Below are 19,920 nucleotides of genomic sequence, written 5' to 3'. Positions count from 1 at the left end.
TTTGTTTGGCAACTTTTTTAGGACCTTTAAACTTTTCAATTTTTTAGAAATGGAAAATATATGTATATATATATATTCATTTGTTTTCAAAACAAAACTTCAGTCTCCTCCCTCCCTTGTGGACATTCACCTTCATTTTCATTTATTTTAAAATTGTGTACACGAAACAGGCTGTTAATTTGACTTTTTACCAGAAAGGAAAAAAACATTTGTTCCATATTTTTTGTAAACAGAAAAAGGTTAACCTAAAAGTCCGTGTGTAAATTATGACCTGAAACTCATCCCAGTTCTTTGGTTAATGAACTTTGCTGAATACGTATAAAAACCGAAAAAAATTGATTGCTTATATCAAATTTTACAAATGTTATCCTATCAGGTGAAAAATAACAATGAAATGAACCCTTCAACAAATAAAAATCACTGGCAAAACAAAGGGCTCTTTATTTGGGCTGCTCTTTTTGTTCCTGCCAACCAATGCCTAAAACTGTACTTGACAATTGGTTGGGATTGCTATTGGCATTAGTTGTATAGCACTACTTATCTCCACCTCCAAACATCCCCATCATGTCTTTACTAGAACCCATTTGCTTCATCAAGGTTTGTAACCCACCCATCCCACCAATCTGTTGCAGCATCTGTGAGGGAAGTACTTTCCTCATATGTTGCGCGTTCATGTTTCGCGATAGAGCACTCATTTCTGCCTTTTTAGGAATCTTAAGACCCTTCATTTTGCTCAAACCCTTGGCGAGTCACTTGTACTCTTCCAACATTTCCATCACTTCTCTAATGTGCCGTCCAGATCCCCTTGCAATCCGCACGATCCTTGATTCATTCATCAACTTTGGGTTTGAACTATCAAACTCTGCAACATAAGTGAGTCAGAATAATGGTTTAATACACTATTCCCCAAGACAAACATAGGTTTGTTGGACCATGTTAAAGTTGAATTCAAGTAAATCCCCAAGGCACTACTTTAATCACCCCCCCCCCCCCCCCCCCCCAAAAAAAAAAAAAAAAAAAACACAATATTGGACCACATCAAAAAGCGTCACTTGCCTTCATTAGTCATTGAATCCATCATGGTCATGTAACATTTGGTCTTTGCCTGACTTTCCTTTTCTTGACCTTTTGCCATTAACTCTGCACTAAATCAAGGAAGCATTGAAAAGACCTACACAGAACAACACCAAACCAAACCAAGCCTAGCCTTAAGTCCCATCAAATAGGATCGACTACATGAATCCTTCTTCTACCTACACAGAATAACAGTGAATTGATAATGAATTATGCCTCTGCAACAAGAAAACATGGAATGGGAGATTCAAATATAAACATGAAAACAAAAATCAGGTGAATAAATCCGTCAAAATGACAAGCAATTGAGCCATTTAAAGAATTTGAATTAAAGCCCAAATGATATTTTAAACACGTCACTCTTCAACTACAATCATTTGATGCTCTGAATGTGATAATTCATCAAAAGCAGCATCGTCATGTCACTTTGAACATGACAGTGGAGGGCATTTTTTACCAAGCTTCAATGAAACAAATAGTTAACTAACAAACCTGGCTAATAGGACCCATTTTTAGTATGCTTTGAAATTGCTCATACATAATCCTCAAGGTGAATTTTCCTTCTGAGAGGTTTTGCAGAAGCTCAGGCTGTTGATCCATAGGTACAACTTCGTGGATTTTGTCCATGAATCCAGACCAGTCACCCATGCCTGGTTGACATTCAAGTAAAAAACAGAGTCAAAATACTCATAAGCATTTCAGATAAGAGTAGTAACCTGAAATGGCCAATAAAGAACAATGTAAAAAAAAAAAAAGGCATCGTGATGGAAAGGAGGCAATGCTAACCTAAAAGGCAGCTGACAAATGGTTTAACATCAAAAACTTCAAACTCATCCATATGCTCTCTGGTTCCAATAAATATTACAGGACTTTTTGTTGCAGCAACTGTATATAAAAAGTACCAAATAATCAAAATGTCAGTAAACAAACAAACCTGTGATGTTTTATTTCAATGCATTTTTGTTAAAATATCAAAAATGATGTAACTTGTAAGGACGACATAAAAGTTTTCAAAATTCATAATTTCCATCACACAATCCATTTTTAAAAAAGTTTGTCATTATCTCAGAACAATTACCAAGGCACTTTGCTGAGGGCCAATGTCCTGGAGGACTTGCACAAAAAGAGAAGGGTGAAAAAATAAAAAATAAAAAATAAAAAAGAAGAAAAAATTTCCTAAAGAACAAATTAAACTTGAATGAAATAATCAAAGAATTATAAATCAACTTACAAGGTTACGTGGCTTTATGCTTAAATGAGTGTATTGCTAGATTTTCAGAGATATATCTTGTTCCTTAAAATTTTGCCTTTATTAACTAGGTTTCACAAAATCTGCCTCTCTCAAATTACATGAGGCCATAGCTGAAACTACAAGGTTTGGTGTTCACGGTGCCTATGTTTGAAATTTGCATATATCTAACTGAATATTCAACCACGGATGTCTTGTTTGAACTTCAGGATATTCAATGTATATGTGTTCAACGATAGTTTAGGTTATAAAAATGTCTAACATGGTTGGGTTGCATGATTTATTTCAAAATGCAAATATAATAGTCTCTCTCAACCATCTCTTCAACCAAATCAAACCCCCAAACCACCCAGAAATATATAAATAGAGAGGATGATGTAAAAAAGCTTTTTAGCCTAATATAGAGAGAATGCCAGAAGCATATAGCATTAAGAACTTACGCACTCAAAGAACCGCCACCCTTTGCATGACCATCCATCTTAGTAACAATCACAGCTCCAACTGCAACACTTTGCTTGAATGCTGGGGCTTGATCAAATAAAGCTTGACCAATACTGCTATCCATAACAAATATAAGAAGATCTGGTTTCTGGAAGATTCAAAGAGAAGATATTAGCAACCCTAATCAACAGCAACAACATAGTGCAGCACAGAGTAACAAAACGATACTGTTGCTTCAGAAACTTGACGCATTTCTTCAAAGAGAGCAGCTTCTTGTTTGTGACGTCCACTGGTATCAACAATTATAAGATCACAATTTTCCTTCTTGAATCTTTCTACGCCTTCAACTGCAATTTTAACAGGATCCGACTCCATATAGCTGTCAACGAAAAGCACATGTTACAATGAGCTTTGAGTGGTAAATTTATTACCCAATAATGAAGACAATTTGGCTTCTGAAGTTTAGAAGCACTGAATTTCATAACCTACAAGCATCACAGAAGATTCACAAAGGAACATGTCTACAAGTTTTGCACAAATATCTAAGGGTTCATCTAGACAAATGAAAACCCAAAAAAAGAACACTTTTGTTTCAATGAAAAATATGACAGATTAATTGGCAATGTTTACATACATGAGTACATATATCTATATATCTATATATACAAATATATGTATCCAAAGCAAAGGCTAAAGCTGTTCCACACCTTGCTTTTGTTGAATAGATTAATATACATTGTTGGGCCTATTTCCTAATCTCTGATACTATGTTAAGTCTTGTTGAATAGATTGATATACATTGTTGGGCTCATTTCTTAATGGCTTAAGCTTTTGAAGCAATTGGTGACTCAACAGCTTTAACCCACTTAAGAGAAAAAACTCATAAAACCTCAATTGCCCTATTATTTACGAATGATAAGCCAACTTCATCCTTCAGCAACAACATAACCCTTCGAAGAGGGACCTCCCCTGAAAAAATCTGGAAGTCAAATACTAAATCCATATTTCTGCCTATGCTTGCTAACTTTGTTACAGTTAACCTAGTCAAACTCAGGACTCTTTAAATTTTTTTTCATTTGAAAAGTACTCGCAGACTCATGGACAAACTAGGTTTTCCATCGTCCAAATGACAAATGACAAATGAATATGAACATCCATCGCCAATTACATGAAAACATTGTCAAATTGGGCAAAACCACTATGATCGTCGAATTGACAGGTAACAAGTTTATGGAATTTACTATAAGCATGAACCTGCCTCATTATGTACAAAACATCAGATTCTTCAAACAAATCCCGTCCCTTTAGATTGATGAGGTTAATGTAGCTCATTGCATGTCCATTAGAATAACATTAACCTCATGGAAGTAGCCAATCACATGGTTGCTTTCTTAGAGATTAATATAGTTCGCGATGGTATAACATATATGGACACATAAGTAACATGTATGGACACATAAGTGAAGGCATAACATTAATTGTCACTAATTGGCTGTTTCATGAAAACTGTGCATATCATTACTTAAATAAAAATTCATGCAAACCAGACATGATTGGCATATCCACCAAGAGTAAGTCATTGTTAGCGGCATTTCTGCAGTTCCTCATTTTTTAGATTCATGTAGCCACAGAAATTATCTGAGGTTAACCTTCTCTTACACAACCACCATCCTTTTCCTTTTCTTCCTCTCAATTTATCTTCTTACCATATTTTTGCTAACCTGTTTTTCTTTTTTAAAACAAAACTAAGTTCTGCACTATCCGACACATTTTGCATCATTCTGACATTAAAACTTTATCAACCTTCTCAAAACACATACAATGGCATTGGCAACCAATAAATTACAACAAAAAAGTACCTTCCATAAAAAGGAATTGTAGCTTTAGTGGCATTCTGCTTCAACTGATCAAAAGCACCAGCTCTGAATGTATCTGCGCACACCAGAGCTGGTTTCCACCCCTTCTTCTGGTGGTAATATGCATATTTTGTACACGTGGTGGTTTTCCCAGACCATGAAATTATTCAAAAACAGTTAAACCTGCATTAATTGACTGAATAGAATAAAAGGCAAAGCCAACCAAGGGATTAACCAAAAGTGAACTTAGAGTACATTGCTGATAAATGACAAATATTTTTAATAGATCCAAATATAAGGATATCTTTGACAGGAGGTACATAAAATCTCTTCTTTTTTGGGGGTTAAATAATAAGAAGTAAAAATAATCAAGGTCGTAGACATACCATCTTGCTCAAAATAAGATACTAAGGAGGTCAAACACAACACAAAATAAAGTAATAAAATCCAGCATCATCTGAGAAAATCAAGATACCTTGCAAACCAACAAACATGACTACACTTCCTTTCCCCTTCTTTGGTGTGAAAAATGGCTTCCCAGGATCCAACATTTTGCAAAGCTTGTTAAAAATAGCCTAGAAGAAAAGAAACCCACTTACAATAGTACAACAACATAATAAGAGAGAAAACAAAACCTAGATAGTGATCTAACAATGACTCCAAAACTATGTTACATGGACTCTTCTAAATTTGTTAATTACCCCTGTTGGACATTATATGGTTGGGCAAGGGTATAGAATATGTGTCCAACATGTCACGAAGGTTAAAGTATGGTATATGTGTCCAACACATCTAGTTGGATATGCACAAAAGAAACATATTTAACTAGTAGAATTTATTATGAAACTACGCATAAGACACTGTTTTTATTTTTTTGTTGATAAATATAAGACTCTAATTTTGTGCATAAAAAACTCTATGTTAGTTCGTATACAACATTTATCATAAATAAATAAAAGAAACATGAAATTTAGCCTTGTCCATTTAATGAATCCAGCACTTAGACATATACTCACACTCAACACCTATAAAGTCCATGTTAACTTAAACCCCAAACTAAAAATTAAAAATGAAGATTAAAAGCAAAATCTTAGATTAAAAGAAAGTTCCTGTTTCAGAGTTTTTCATGTCGGGACTCACCCCGATCACCATTTTCCACCAAAAAAAAAAAAAAAAAAAAAAACACAACAAAAACAAAACCAAACCAACACAAATCGGCACAGTGGGATTTTTCTTCTCTACTCTGCCGCCGGTCTCTTCTTCTTGCCTCCGTCCTGGGCGGCCCTTGCCGGTGTTGCCTCCGTGTTTCCCACTCCACTGGGCATGATCACTACTCCCTGCTCCTCCACTGCAGCATATGGCGGCCCCCCAAATCGGAACATCACGGTGGCCTTCCGCTTCAGCTCCTTGTTTTCCGCCTTCAGCACACTTATCTCTGCTCGCGCATCCTTATACATGCACTGGAGCAGAGCCAGTTGGCCGTTTAAATGCTGCACCTCATTTGTCCTACTCTGCAGCCGGTGCGACAAGTTTGTGACTGCCGTCATCGTCTCCACACAGGACTTCAAAGTATACTGATTGGCTTCAATGTCAGTTTGCACTGTCATTTTTTGCTCCACAGACCGCATAGGAAAGTTCAACGGAGCAAACCCTGGGGCGCATGGTTGAGGTTCACTGGCCCCCGCACCAGTTATCTCTCTTGTTGACTCGTTAAGGTCTGGAAAGAGAGTGAGCAGACCACGGGAAGACGAAGCCATTTTCTGGAAAACAGAGTGTTACAGAGTATCTCTCTCAGAAATCTCTCTCAGAAAAACGAAGAGTGTTTCAGAGTTTTTCTAGCAGGTTTTTGTCTCTGCTTCCAAGCCTCAGCCTCCGCTTCGGTTTATAAAGACCATGACAAAGAGGCCGACACGCGTTCTGTCGATCACGTGCATCGCCGCATGTCTGGCGCACCTTTTGATGGCACGCCTTTTTATGGATTGGGCACGCCTTTTGATGGCACGCCTTTTGAAAACATGGGCACGCCTTTTGATGGCACGCCTTTTTATGGATTGGGCACGCCTTTTGATAGCACGCCTTTTGAAAGATTGGGCACACCTTTTGAGGGTGCGACTTTTTAAGGGTCCGACAAGACTCTGTAAACTGTCCCGACATTGATTCCGGTTAGCTCCTTCATGGGTCCGACAAAACTCTGTAAACTGTCCCGACATTGAATCCGGTTAGTTTCTACAAGGGTCCGACAAGACTCTGTAAACTGTCCCGACATTGATTCCGGTTAGTTTCTACAAGAGTCCAGCAAGACTCCGTAAACTGTCACAACAACTGTCACAACAGTGTCTGCTACAACGGTCCGACATGACCCCATAAACTGTCTTCTACATCGGTATGACACCCCCATACAGTGTCCTCTACAACGTTCTGACACCCCCATACCGTGTCCTCTACAACGTTATGACACCACCATCCAGTGTCTTCACCAATGGTCTGACACGACCATACAGTGTCACCTATCCTCTTTTATTTTTATGTATTTTCTTGTTTTGTTACTCTCTCCAAACTCAAGTTGGTTAGTTCCTATCCCCCTTGAGTTTGCGGGGGGCTGTTAAAATTTACCATCACCTACCACACACTTACCTACTACACTCACCTACTCCTCACCTACCACCACCTACTCCACTACACCTACATCTATATAAGGAACCATTTGTAATAGACAGGAATATAAACATATCAATCAATAATACAATTCTCTATTTCTCTTTATACATTAAATTTTCTACATGGTATCAGAGCAAGGTTAAGAAGCTAGTAATTTTGCTTCACCGGCGGGCGGCAGTCTCGCCTTGGCCGCCCGCCGGACCTCAACACATCTCTCCTCTCTCTCATTTTGGGGTTCATCAGCAATGGCCGCTCTGCAATACCTGAATTCCCTTCACAGTACCCACCCAGAGCTCGGCAGTACCCAGGGAAAGAAGCTTCCATTGGTTATCTTGAAGGTGTGATTGAAAAGCTTCTTGCTACTAGAGAAATGCACATTGAGGAACCAATCCTTTACATTAAGATGCAAATAGCTACCTTGCAGCTTGAGAAAGGCAGCCAAAAGGAGTGCAAGAAACTTCTAGAAGACGGGAAGAGTACGCTTGACAGCATGACTGACATTGATCCATCTGTGTATGCCAACTATTATTGGGTTTCATCTCAATACCATAAATCTCGAAGCATTTGCTGTGCCCTCTCATAGGCCTTGAGGTGGGAGTCCACACCTCTTGGGCCATCCATGGCTGCTGGTTTTACTCTCCGAAGAGTCTCCTTCGCTTCGGCAATTCTCCCTTGCTTCATCAAGCAAATACCCAAATTGCACATCTTGTTATTGTCTGGTGCAATCAATAATGCTCTGTGATAAGCATCTTCCTTTTGGCAGACTTGAAGACCCACTCACTCATATTTTATTCCACTATCACCTACCACACACTCACCTACTCCTCACCTACCACCACCTACTCCACTACACCTACATCTATATAAGGAACCATTTGTAATAGACAGGAATATAAACATATCAATCAATAATACAATTCTCTATTTCTCTTTATACATTAAATTTTCTACAGTTCCTAAATTAATCATCACACTCAAAATAACATCGCTCTCAGAACCACGTTTAACACTTCTTAGTTATGATATGAAGCACCGACACTCAAATACAAGTGTTGTAGCGGTGTTGGACAAGTATGGGACACGTCACGTCACGTGTCCCATTTAATTAATTTGTTTTTAGGGACACGTTGGGGACACACGTTGGGTAGTAAATAATTCCATCATCTTTTGGGGTGACTTTATCTCTCTCTCTCTCTCTCTCTCTCTCACACACACACACACACACACACACTTTTTCCACGAAGAATTGTCAAGGTCCCTTCTGATCCCTCTCTCTTCCATTTCTCTCTCTATATGTATGTATGTGCGTACATGTATAATATATACATACATACACTCATGTCATTCACTTTCTAATTTTGATTCGGCTTACGTGTCTTTGCAATTGAACAACAACTTATCTCTCCTCTTCCATTTCTCCCACTATATACGTATGTATGTATGTATATATATTTGAATATCAATCTTCGAGGTGATTTCTCACCTTGTTCTAGATGGCAAGCTAACACGACTAAAATTTGGATAAATATGGTATGCCTAAAAAGGACTAGAATAGTCTAAAAATCAAACTGAACGAAATTGGCTCCTATACCATTTTTCTTCACCAGCCAAAATGGGATTGATAACATTGCTTCATGGTTACTTCTTAGAGACTTCCTATATGTTACCAAGAGCGATGTTGGGCATTTTCTAGAATGCAACTGACACCATCAATGTGTTCTAAAATAATTTCAAAGGACCACATCATACACATGAGCATATGACCAAGACAAAGTGAAGTATGCAATGGACACATTTAAAATAGAAAAAAACATAAAAATAACAAGAAGAACGATAATAATGATAATAAAGATACAGATAAAAACACTATAACAAGAAAGTAACTATAGTTGCATGCAACATTTCAAGAGCTACACATTTTACAATTCTAAATTCTACTATTTAGATAATTAATTCCATTGTAGCTATTTTCTTATACAATATAATATAAATATTAAAACAAGCCTCCCTACTTTTTTTAAATTCACAATGTCAAGCAATAATACTATTTTCCAAAACACCAAGTTGTTGTCCAAGTAGTGTCATACGCATGTCTTGTGTTATGGCAATGGCAATGATGCTACATAGACAATTAATGTCCCATACAAGTATGGTTAGGTGCTAGAGGAGATTGTTATGCCTTATAGCTTGGTTTTGTGGAAGGGCCTTTGTAGCTGTTGAGATATTTCCGTTTAGGCGTATTCAACTTGTGGTGCGAAAGGGGGAGCATGTGATATTGCTTACGTTGCCATCAATAAAGACACAACTATTAGTCAATATCTTAAGGCAAATGGCAATAATAATTTTGGAGATATTGGTCTCACAAAATATTTGAATGATTCAAAGATGGCAGAGCTACTTGAGCTTTTGGGGCATCTTTATGCTATCCCTTGTATTGGGGATGCTATTACATGGATGAAGTCAAAGATCAGTTGTTTTGAGACGAAGTCTTACTATGAGGTTTTGTCAGGTAAGAGGGATAATAATTTTCCTTGGAAGGGCTGTGGGGGAGAAAAGCTCCTTCTACTTTTGCATTTTTTTTGTGGACTGTAGTGCGCATAGGAAGATTTTGACTACTGACAATTTGATTAGACAAATAAAAATTTATGTTAATTGATGTTGTATGTGTAAGGACGGGAAGTCAATGAGTTATCTCTTATTCATTGGGAAGTGATGCAAACTGCAATTCATCCTTATTTTGTTTGATATGATGTGGGTTTTCCCTTGTAAGCTGGGGGAACTTCTCCACCCTTGTAGGTGTAGTGCTTGGTTACTTTGGCATCAATGTGAATTGTGTGTCATGAGAGCAATAGTAGAACTTTTGAAGAAAGTAAAGAGCTTAACTTTAGATTAAAGAGTAGATTACTATCCTATTTGTATAGTTGGTTCTCGGGTGTGGCCAAGGTTTTAAAAAGCGGCCGCAACCGTTACGTAACGCTGTTACGTAACGGTTGTGGTGGTTGCTGCCACCCGTTACAGCCGCTTTTGCAGTGTGATTGAGATTCACAGGTGTGTCGGTCGTAGCGGGCGCTATAGCGGTCGTAACGGTGCCGTAACAGCCTGTTACGCATCGTTACGTAACGGTTCTGAATTGCTTCTTTCAAAAAAACACGCAAAAAAAAAAAAAAAAAAATTGAAAATGAGGGAAGAGAGATAAAGAGAGAAGAGGGAAGATGGAGGAGCAAGAGATAGAGAGAGAGAAGAGGGAAGATGAAGAATAGGTTATTGATTTGTTGAAGATATAAGACCTATGCTACTGTATTCAGCTGCTATCACTCAACCATTTTGTTTGTGTGTGTCTATTTATATATTGTTTGAAAATAATAATAATAAGTGTGGTCATGATCTACTTTACTTGATTAAAATATATATATATATATATTTAAACTTTTATTTATTCTTTTACTTTTGTCATTGTTTATCTTATATATAATAGTTAGTGATTGATTTTTTGTATAATATAAAATTATTAATTATTAAAATAAAATGTAAAAAACTTAGTTTATAGTGATTTAAAAATACAAAATATATTGGATCAAACTTAAAAATTTACAAAAACTGATCAATATTTATTTTAAAACCCAATAAATATGATTATGGAAAAAAAATGTGCATATCGGTAAATTTTTTTCAAATTGTGCGAAAAATAAAAAAAATCACGGCTCCAGTTACCACAACCGTTACGTTATGGCCTTTACACCCCGCAACCGCAACCGCGTCACCGCCACCGTTACGGTGACCGCAACCGTTTTTCAGAACCTTGGGTGTGGCTGATCCAACATTGAACCGCTTTACGTATTTTGTAGAGACCTGTGAGCATTTTTTATGTATAGATGATATAGGTCTGCCTTTTCAATTAGGGTGCACCCACTTGGTGATTGGAAAAAATTAGCACAAGCAGCAATTAAATTTCCAAGAAATCCAGGGCTTACTTTCAAATAAAGAATTTTTAAAACTCATCAAGTGACATAAAGTAAAAAACCAACTGTTAATCAAACTCTATACTCGGTGGTCATGTTTTGGTGCCTACTACTGGCTAATCGTAACAGAACTTTTTTTGCTTGGCGAGTGAAGTGGCCATTACAGATGTAGACCGTCATAAAAGGGATAACAATTGAAGTAAAAAAAAGCATTAATTTTCATAAGGAACTGTCCTGGTTCTACAGTTCGAACTAACCTAATCTCCAGTTCAATTTGCCACCAATTCCCTACCACAAAACACACTCTAAAGGCAGCTAGAATACTAGTTCACCAATTCATATACATCCGCGGCGCATAAAACCTGCAAAAATAATTCAAAACTGGTTCAATAAAACCCTACATCCTCAAGAGTACAATATCCTCCACTTGGCTGATCCTAATTCAAATCGTTCAGCCAATTTCAATTTAATTTTATCTAGAAACCAAATAACATGAACCATGAATTCAAAACTTCATTGCCAATTTTCTTTCAAAAATTTCATAGCAAGCAAAAAGAACATTAAAAGCAAATACCTGTTGAATGATCTTACGCTTGTTGTGTCCAGCAGCGAGATCGTCGAGATTGACGATCTTCTTAATATTGGTCTGCATATCGCGGACGAGCTTGAACTGAACATCGGCTTGAAGGAGAGCCCGAGTGATTTCGTCGAGGCATTCGTTGAGTACCTTCTCGTCGATGATCGTCGCATTGCTCATCTGCTGGAGAGCACGCGATATACTATCCCCTAACTGTGCCAACACCATTTTGATCTATTGTCTCAACAACAATCTCTGCAGAGAATTCTAAATGGAATCTGCGGAATATTGATCGATCGATCGATCGAATTTCTTTGATTTGGGATTGTCCGAATTTTTTTGAAGGACGTATTTTTAAATTCAGGATGAGTTTTGGCAAAAATTTAAAAACTTGAATTAAATTTGGACGGGTTAAACAAAGGCGTCAAATAGTTCAAGCAATTTGAAATCTGAATTATACATATATAGATATATAATATATATATAAATTATTAACTATTACATAATATTAAAATAATTTAGATTATTAAATCATATTGAATATATATTATATATACAAATAATATAAAATCTTTTTTTTTTTTACTCATAAATTGTAAAGGTTATTATAGCGACATCTCTCTTACATTATATAAATTATTTGTTTTGATGGTATTAAATTTTAATAATGTAACTGTAAAAAAAATATAAATAAATAAATAAAATTCATTTACAATTCGGACAACTCAGACAATTCGGGTTTAACTCGAGTCGGACTTGGACAAGCAATCTCAGGTTACAATTTGAACCTGAGCGGGCCTAGATAGGTCTCAACACCACTTGGATTAGGTTTGAACAACTTTCTAATCTGACTGAACCCGCTCGAGTTGCACTCTAAGATTGCTAGGATTAGGGTTAGGGGGTGGAGACCAAATTGTGGGCTTAGTATGGGCCTACGTTAGTTTATACTCTTCACAAGCCGAAAAGTATGTGCACAAGAGGTAATCCGATGATCTCAAAGATAATAACAACTTTAAGAGAATAACTCACACGTCAAAATTTAGGCTTTATTTGGTTGTGTTTTCAACTTACATTTCTACCCTATCACTCCCGCTTCACGTTTGGATACGACTTTGAAAATAGAATTCCACCATATCATTCAAAATACTATTCGACTTCCCGTTTGGCAGCTTTCTTTTTCATTTCTCCACTTTCAACGTCTTCAATCTTCTTCCTTTTCTGAAAAGCTTCCATGTTCATCATCTTTGAAAAGGTTCACGTGCAAAAAGAAATATACAGGTGAACTGATCTACTCGTTTTCCTCTGTTTCAAAGATCAGGGCTGACGATTCGTCACGAGTAGTGTTCATTGTGAACTCAGACCATTTTATAAATTATGTCTGTGAACCTGCTCCCTACCCATATCATCTCCCACAAATCAAGTGAGTTACAATTTGTGCGTTGTGGAAGATTCATTCTACGGGCAACCAAACAACGACGACATCGAAGTCAAATAAATCACAAATTTGTTTCAAATATTTTCTTACAGGTCACTGATTTTCTGAATCATCCCTAATTTTATTCCTAATTTTTTTTGTCACAGGTCAAATTTGTCAAACCTATTCTCGAATCAGACGACTACCAAAGAGTTGCACATTCAGTCACTGTACCCACTTCATCACCGGTGATAATTATTCAACTCTCACTAATCTGGTATGTATATCCTTCAATCTTTTGGCATGTACAAATGAGTTCTGAAATGGTTTCTGAGAAGTCCAAACGAGTATAGAGATAGTTTTTTATCTGTCTGAACTCTTTGAACGGTTGAAGCTGAGCCGGTCGTCCCTTAGGTCATCTGGCCGGTCAACCTTCGTGCTCCTCCATTCTTCTCTTCTTCTGCTTATTTCTTCTTGTGGTCTTATTCTTCTGCTTATTTCTGGTTATTTTTTTACTGTGTAAACTTGTTTCACAAACTTTTTATAGACAATGTTATGTGATTTTTATTTTGTCTCTATTTTGGCCTTCAAATCATCTACATTTCCTACAGTTCAAATAAACATTGATGTTATGTGGTTTTTATTTTGTATCTGTGTTGCCCTTCAAATCATCTGCTTCTCCTAACATTATTTAACAAGTTCAAATAAACATTAATGTTATGTGGTTTTTATTTTGTCTCTGTGTTGCCCTTCAAACCATCTGCTTTTCCTAACATTATTTAACAAGTTCAAATAAATATTAATTTTGGTTCGTACGTAAATAATTGTAATTGATTTTTGCTCTGTTATTTTTTTATATCCACTCCAGAGTAGTTTGCTCTATTTTTTTTTTTTTTTAATATATATATCCACTCCAGAGTAGTTTAAATATAAACTGTGTGTTTATAGATGGATGGAAACAATTTAGATGACAATCAGGATACAAAAATGTGGACTCCCAGAATTGAAATGAAATTAATAAACATGTTGAGAGAAGAGGTTAAAAAAAATCAAATAACAGGGCGTACTACTATGTAAACAATTAGGCATTGGAATCATTTTGCAAATCAGTTACATAATCTGTATAGATTTCGGTATACAGCAAAGCAGGAGCAACAAAAATATCAGCAATTAAAAGCTGATTACCAGACGTTTAAGCAACTGCAGGCACAAACTGGTCTGGAATGGGATTCCATTGTAAGAACTGTTGTTGCACCCGATGAGTTTTGGGATAAGGTTTTTCATTAACTGTCACGACCCAAATCCGCCCCTATGGGTTTAGTACCGTAACCGGCTAGTAATCCGTGATTACCGAAGGCATGCTTAACAGTAAAGACAGTAATACAGAGTACAAGGGCTGGCGGAAGCCAAAACAGTAAATGAAAGATGTCCAATGAGCTGTGACAGTCTGTATGCGAAAAGACTTTTTCGAACATATTCACATTCATAAGCAAAACATATATACATACATATACAATCATGCAGGACAGGGACCTAATCCCTATTAGAACAGTACAGTACAGTACAGTACAGGTACAATCAGTCTATACAAAAACAGAGACAGAAATGATGAATCTAAAGCACCCCAAAAGGCTCTAGCTTGAAGGACTTGGAACCTCTCAGTGAGGCACAGTGGTTGCCTTGACAAAAAAGGCGTTAAACCCAACGCTCCTAGCTCCAATCCGGTGCTTGGACACCTGCATATATATATATATATATATAAACAGTGAGCTAAAACCCAGTGAATAACATATGCGTAAAGAGGTTAAGAATGAATGTCCTTTCAGTATTTAAAACAGTCAGTTATAACAGTATTTCAGTCATTCAGAAACCATAACAGTTATATGTGGTACATCCAATAGCGAACAGTATAGTAGGTCTTAACAGACCGAACAGTCAGTTGATGGCCATCATAACAGTAAACAGTAGTGGTTCCAACATGGGAACCGTTAGAGATCTCTGTGACAGTAGCAGTAACAGTACAGTAACAGTAAATTGCTATGGATGCCACGAATATAGTTCACAAATAGGAAAAACATTCATTCAGTAAGAAATATCATTTCAGAAAGCAGTACAGTTGATCATTCAGAAAATATTCATGTTTGAACATATCTTTACAACATTGTTACTCACAGAGTTCTGGGCTATAGATAGGCTAGTGAACGTCCTCGGATGCCAACCTTACACAGTTACAGGATGAACACACACTAAGTTACACACTTGGGAATCAATGACTTAGTCCCTATCTTGACTCGGTGTGGTTCTATAGCATTATCCTCATTAAGATGCCTTAAACTAGGCCTAGGAATGCCTAGGATGGAATGAGAACGCAAAGATGTACTTTAAAACACTTTTCAGAATTTTCAGAAAACAGGGGTCTCGCTCAAGCGTGGATTTCTATGCTCGAGCGGACATGCAGACAAAAGAGCTCCGCTCGAGCGTGACTTCCTTCGCTCGAGCGGACTGCAAAAGTACTGGATGCACGAAATTCACGCTCGACAGGCGCTCGACCCTCGCTCGAGCGTGAGACACAAGTCCTCGCTCGAACGTGCATTCCCTCGCTCGAGCGGACTGCATGAACTCAGAGCGTACGCTCGAGCGTGAAGTTCCTCGCTCGAGCGTGGATCCAAAATCTAAAATTTTTAAATTTGTCTCCAAGCACAAAACTCAATCTTTAAAGCATAAAATTCGATCCTTTTGGGCTAATTTTCTGAAAAACACTTTAAAACTCATAGTATGACATGTTTCAAAGATCAATTTGCAAAATCAAAGCCCAAAGGTAGTTCAATTGAACCCATTTTCAAACAAAACTTCAAGAACATGATGTACATGCAACATGCATGAATTTAATTGAAATCAAAGCTTCAAATACTTGATCAAATGAGTCAATTCACTAAAAAACATGATGAATTCATGAACTATAACCCAAATATGGACATGCATGTGAGGATTCTATGAAAACAACCTCAAAATTCAAGAATGTAAACATGCATGCATTGACTACTACTCAAATCAACATTTTAAACCAAATCTAGACTCTAATCACCAAAATTCCATGAAACATGCAAGATACAACTTAAATACAAGTTCAAGAAGATGATTCTCCTACCTTAGGTCCTCAATTTCAAGAATGGAAGCTCAATTATGCAATCTACTCTTCAATTCTTCAAGTTCTCCAAGTAATTCTCTAGATGAAACCAAACTTCTCCTCTCTCACTCTCTCCTGCGGTTTTTGGTCTCAAAAGAGTGATGAAGAGTGATGCCAATACATGAAAATCAAGACTAAACAATTGGTCTAGAAAAGACTACTTAATGGCATTTTGGTAAATAAGCCAACTAATGTAATCAAACTTTATTTAATCCAATTTAATCATACCAAATCAAATTTCAATTAAACATACTATAAAATCACATAAATTCTAATTAGCATAAAACACTAATCAGTTTCGGATTCGGCCGCCGATAAGGCCTTCAATTTGCAGTTTAAACTTAAAACATAAACAAATCAATTAACAGTCAAATAGATAGAAATGCGTTTAAATTAATACACTCAATCAATCAGTTCAGAATGTCAGTCAAATTAGTTACTTAATCATGTTCAGTCACAGTTTAGCAGTAATCAGTGGTATTATCAGTAAACAATGGTGAGGGTTGCTACATTAACCTATACCATTTTTAATTTTTTTTTTTTGTAACATTTCATCACACGTACAGTATGCTTAATTCAATATTTTTAATTGTTGCAGGCTGCCAGAAATGTAAAGAAGTTTAGGACAAAAGGATTTGAGTATTTCCAAGAAATTGCGAAAATTGTTGAAAATTGTTATGCCATAGGGGCCTTATCTCATGCATACACACAAGGAACCCTTGACTCAGATGAAGAAGATGAAATGGTAAATAAATTTTGGAACCCTGAAGTTGGTGGGAGTGATGCTGCTGAAGCCATTCCTATTGACTTATTTAGCGATGAATACATGGATCCAATGAAGGGCAAAAATCACAAGAGGGGTCCTACAAGCAGCTAGACTGATAGTGGTCGTTCCAAAAAGTCACAGTCAAGTGGGTTCGATGATGTGTGCGCAGCTTTCACATCCTATGTACAGGCAAAAACAGAACATTCACGTGCATGATCAACTGACACAGAAGCTGTAAGTGCAGGTGGTAATGAGTATTCCCTTCATGCATGTCAAGATGCATTGCTAGAGCTTGTGGACATACCACCGGTCCAATACGTTAGCACACTGACACTGTTTAAAGACAAGGAATGACGAAGGTTTTTTATGTGTACTCCTACCCATATGCGCCTAGCTATGATCCTAGCTTTGCGGTGAAGTGAGAAGTTGTGTTTTGATTGAGTTAGCGATTCTCCTTGTTGTTCTGCAAGATGATTTGATGATTCCTGATTTGTTTTTTATCATTTTTTTTTATCCCATGAGATGCTTCTTTTTTTTTTCCATCTTCGTATGTTTATTTTTATTGAACTTTTAAGTAGTTTCTATTTTACATCAATATGTTGTGTTATTACAAGATGACTACATATTAAACAAATTTTATTCTCGTATATATTTTTGTGGATGCTGCTGTCAAACATTAATGGTAAGTGTTAGCATGTTGTCAAACATTATTTTATAATTATTCTTTTACTGTGATGTAGACGAAACAATATGTCATCCGACACAGAAAACAATGCAATGTAGATCTCATCAGAGGAGGATGAGGTTATTGAAGATTTTATGGATTTTTTGATGATTGCTTTCATGCATGACCATATCAACGCATCAAGTAGTAGGCGACCGCAGCGAACTTGTCCATTCAAAGGTGATGATTACATCTTCAACTTATTAAATGGCTATCCAGAAACAATGATGGACATTATGCGAATGAATGCACAAGCATTCATTTTATTGAAAGACGCCTTACTTCAAAATGACTTTATCGATACTGAACATATGCACACCAGTGTCGAGAAATCAGTTGGAATTTTTTTATACACTTTCGCACAAAATGATCGCCATCGACTACTAGCAGATAGATTTCAACACTCCACGGAAACAATTTGCCAATACATCAAAATTGTTATACGGGCACTGTGCAAGCTTGAATCAACGGTTATCAAATCACGTAACCAAGACGAGATACCGACAAAAAATTCAAATGATAGGAGGTTTTTTCCCTAGTTCAAGGTATAAATTTAATGATTGTCCTATAAGTTTTCAATAACAACAAGGGACGATATATATTTTTTTTCTCCTATTATAAAAGTAATATCCAAGTTTGTTTTACTTTTAATGTCAAATAAATATCTTTCAAATAGGATTGTGTCGGTGCTATCGATGGCACATTGGTGGATGCATGGGTTTCTGCTTTAAGACAAAATATATTCCGCGGTCGCAAATCTACGGTATCGCAAAATGTACTTGCAGTTTGCGACTTCGACATGTTGTTCACATTTATTAATTCTAGATGGGACGGTAGCGCTCACAACAACGTTGTTTTAGTTGATTCTATTACAAGAGCTGATCTACAGTTCCCACACCCACCCAATGGTGTGTGTCACGAAATAACGTGCGTACATTTTTTGAAATTATTTTTTTGTACATCTATTTGACAGAACAGTGCATTCATTATTTACATGTAGGCAAATATTATTTAGTGGATGCTGGTTTCACGAACATGCCTAGATTTTTTGTCCCATTTCGTTTCCAATGCTATCACTTGCAAGAGTTTCATGGCGGTCATTATTCAAGACCTAAGGAATTGTTTAACCATCGACATTCGTCGTTACGCAATGTCATAGAAAGAACATTTGGTGTTCTGAAGAAGCGATTCCTAATATTGCGGTCCATGCCAAATTACAAGTGTACAAGACAAGGCCCTCTCGTGATTGCATATTGTGTACTGCACAATTTGATCCTTTTGCATGCAGATATGGATCCATTCTTTATGGAAGTTGATAATGAAATGGTGGCAAAAGTGGAAGCAGACGGGTTTGTTGGAGACCAAGCTGACTATGCTGACATGTCACAACATGGGTTGACGTACCAATTGAACTTTAAGGATGCAATTGCTACTGCTATGTGGCAAAATCATGTTGGCCATGGATAGATTTGTGATGTGAACAAGGCAAGTGAATATCGTAGTGACTAATGGTTTAAAATGTATAATTATTTTACTAGTTTCAATCATTATGATACATTTATTACGTAACTTTGCTCACTTTATGTAACTGTGAATTTAATGATTTTTTTTCTCTTTTTGTAGGATAACTGACAATAAGGACAATGATTGGGCTAAATGGAAATTAAAGGAAAGGGAACACAAAGATCATCACATGGTCAATCAACAAAATGTAATTACGTGAATGAAGACACTTAAATATGTTGTTGATGCAGGGGCAAACACTCTGTTGAATTTGATGGTTGAATGATGCATGCAAAAATTGTAGTTTATGATGTTCATTAACTTTTTTTTTTATTTTATTAAAATAATGGTTTTGTTAGTAATTTTAATTTTTTTATTAATTTGTAGACGACATTTTTTTATTAATTTATTTTTTTCATTTTATTGAAATGAAGGCTTTGTTATTAATTTTAATTTCTTCTTATTAATTTTTGTGCGATTTTTTTTTATTAATTTGTTTTTTTCATTTTATT

The 19,920-nt window shown here is 36.5% G+C and overlaps 2 protein-coding genes and 1 pseudogene across 3 annotated transcripts; 2 read left to right on the top strand and 1 right to left on the bottom strand.

The window, feature by feature from the left end:
* Positions 1 to 391: 391 nt before the first annotated feature.
* On the bottom strand, positions 392 to 12,179 carry LOC114255769 (signal recognition particle subunit SRP54 2-like; annotated as a pseudogene). Its single transcript, XR_014357038.1, has 9 exons — positions 11,812 to 12,179; positions 5,096 to 5,195; positions 4,624 to 4,777; positions 2,993 to 3,143; positions 2,765 to 2,912; positions 1,861 to 1,962; positions 1,567 to 1,724; positions 1,057 to 1,171; positions 392 to 862 (listed from the first exon to the last, which is right to left on the bottom strand). The product of XR_014357038.1 is annotated as a signal recognition particle subunit SRP54 2-like (transcript).
* A 1,997-nt stretch (positions 12,180 to 14,176) lies between these two features.
* On the top strand, positions 14,177 to 17,292 carry LOC145812897 (uncharacterized). The gene is made up of 3 exons (XM_082908128.1): positions 14,177 to 14,217; positions 14,356 to 14,503; positions 17,014 to 17,292. The coding sequence occupies exons 1-3, from the start codon at positions 14,177 to 14,179 to the stop codon at positions 17,290 to 17,292; spliced, it is 468 nt and encodes a 155-aa protein (XP_082764254.1).
* Positions 17,293 to 17,531: 239 nt separating this feature from the next.
* Positions 17,532 to 19,628, top strand: LOC114255783 (uncharacterized). Its single transcript, XM_082908127.1, has 5 exons — positions 17,532 to 17,540; positions 18,582 to 18,813; positions 18,906 to 19,127; positions 19,194 to 19,347; positions 19,529 to 19,628. The coding sequence occupies exons 1-5, from the start codon at positions 17,532 to 17,534 to the stop codon at positions 19,626 to 19,628; spliced, it is 717 nt and encodes a 238-aa protein (XP_082764253.1).
* The last annotated feature ends 292 nt before the right edge of the window (positions 19,629 to 19,920 follow it).

Source organism: Camellia sinensis, chromosome 15 (genome assembly GCF_055761805.1).
Source record: "Camellia sinensis isolate YWXY chromosome 15, ASM5576180v1, whole genome shotgun sequence".
Classification (NCBI taxonomy): Eukaryota; Viridiplantae; Streptophyta; class Magnoliopsida; order Ericales; family Theaceae; genus Camellia; species Camellia sinensis.
Note: the sequence above shows the minus strand (reverse complement) of the source record. Positions and strands in the feature narration are given on the sequence as shown.

Coding starts and splice junctions, on each gene's coding strand:
- LOC145812897 (XM_082908128.1), top strand. CDS start 14,177: ATGGATGGAAACAATTTAGATGACAATCAGGATACAAAAAT. Junction 14,218..14,355: donor GACAATCAGGATACAAAAAT/GTGGACTCCCAG, acceptor TAATCTGTATAG/ATTTCGGTATACAGCAAAGC. Junction 14,504..17,013: donor CCGATGAGTTTTGGGATAAG/GTTTTTCATTAA, acceptor TAATTGTTGCAG/GCTGCCAGAAATGTAAAGAA.
- LOC114255783 (XM_082908127.1), top strand. Junction 18,814..18,905: donor GTTCCCACACCCACCCAATG/GTGTGTGTCACG, acceptor ATTTACATGTAG/GCAAATATTATTTAGTGGAT. Junction 19,348..19,528: donor GCAATTGCTACTGCTATGTG/GCAAAATCATGT, acceptor CTCTTTTTGTAG/GATAACTGACAATAAGGACA.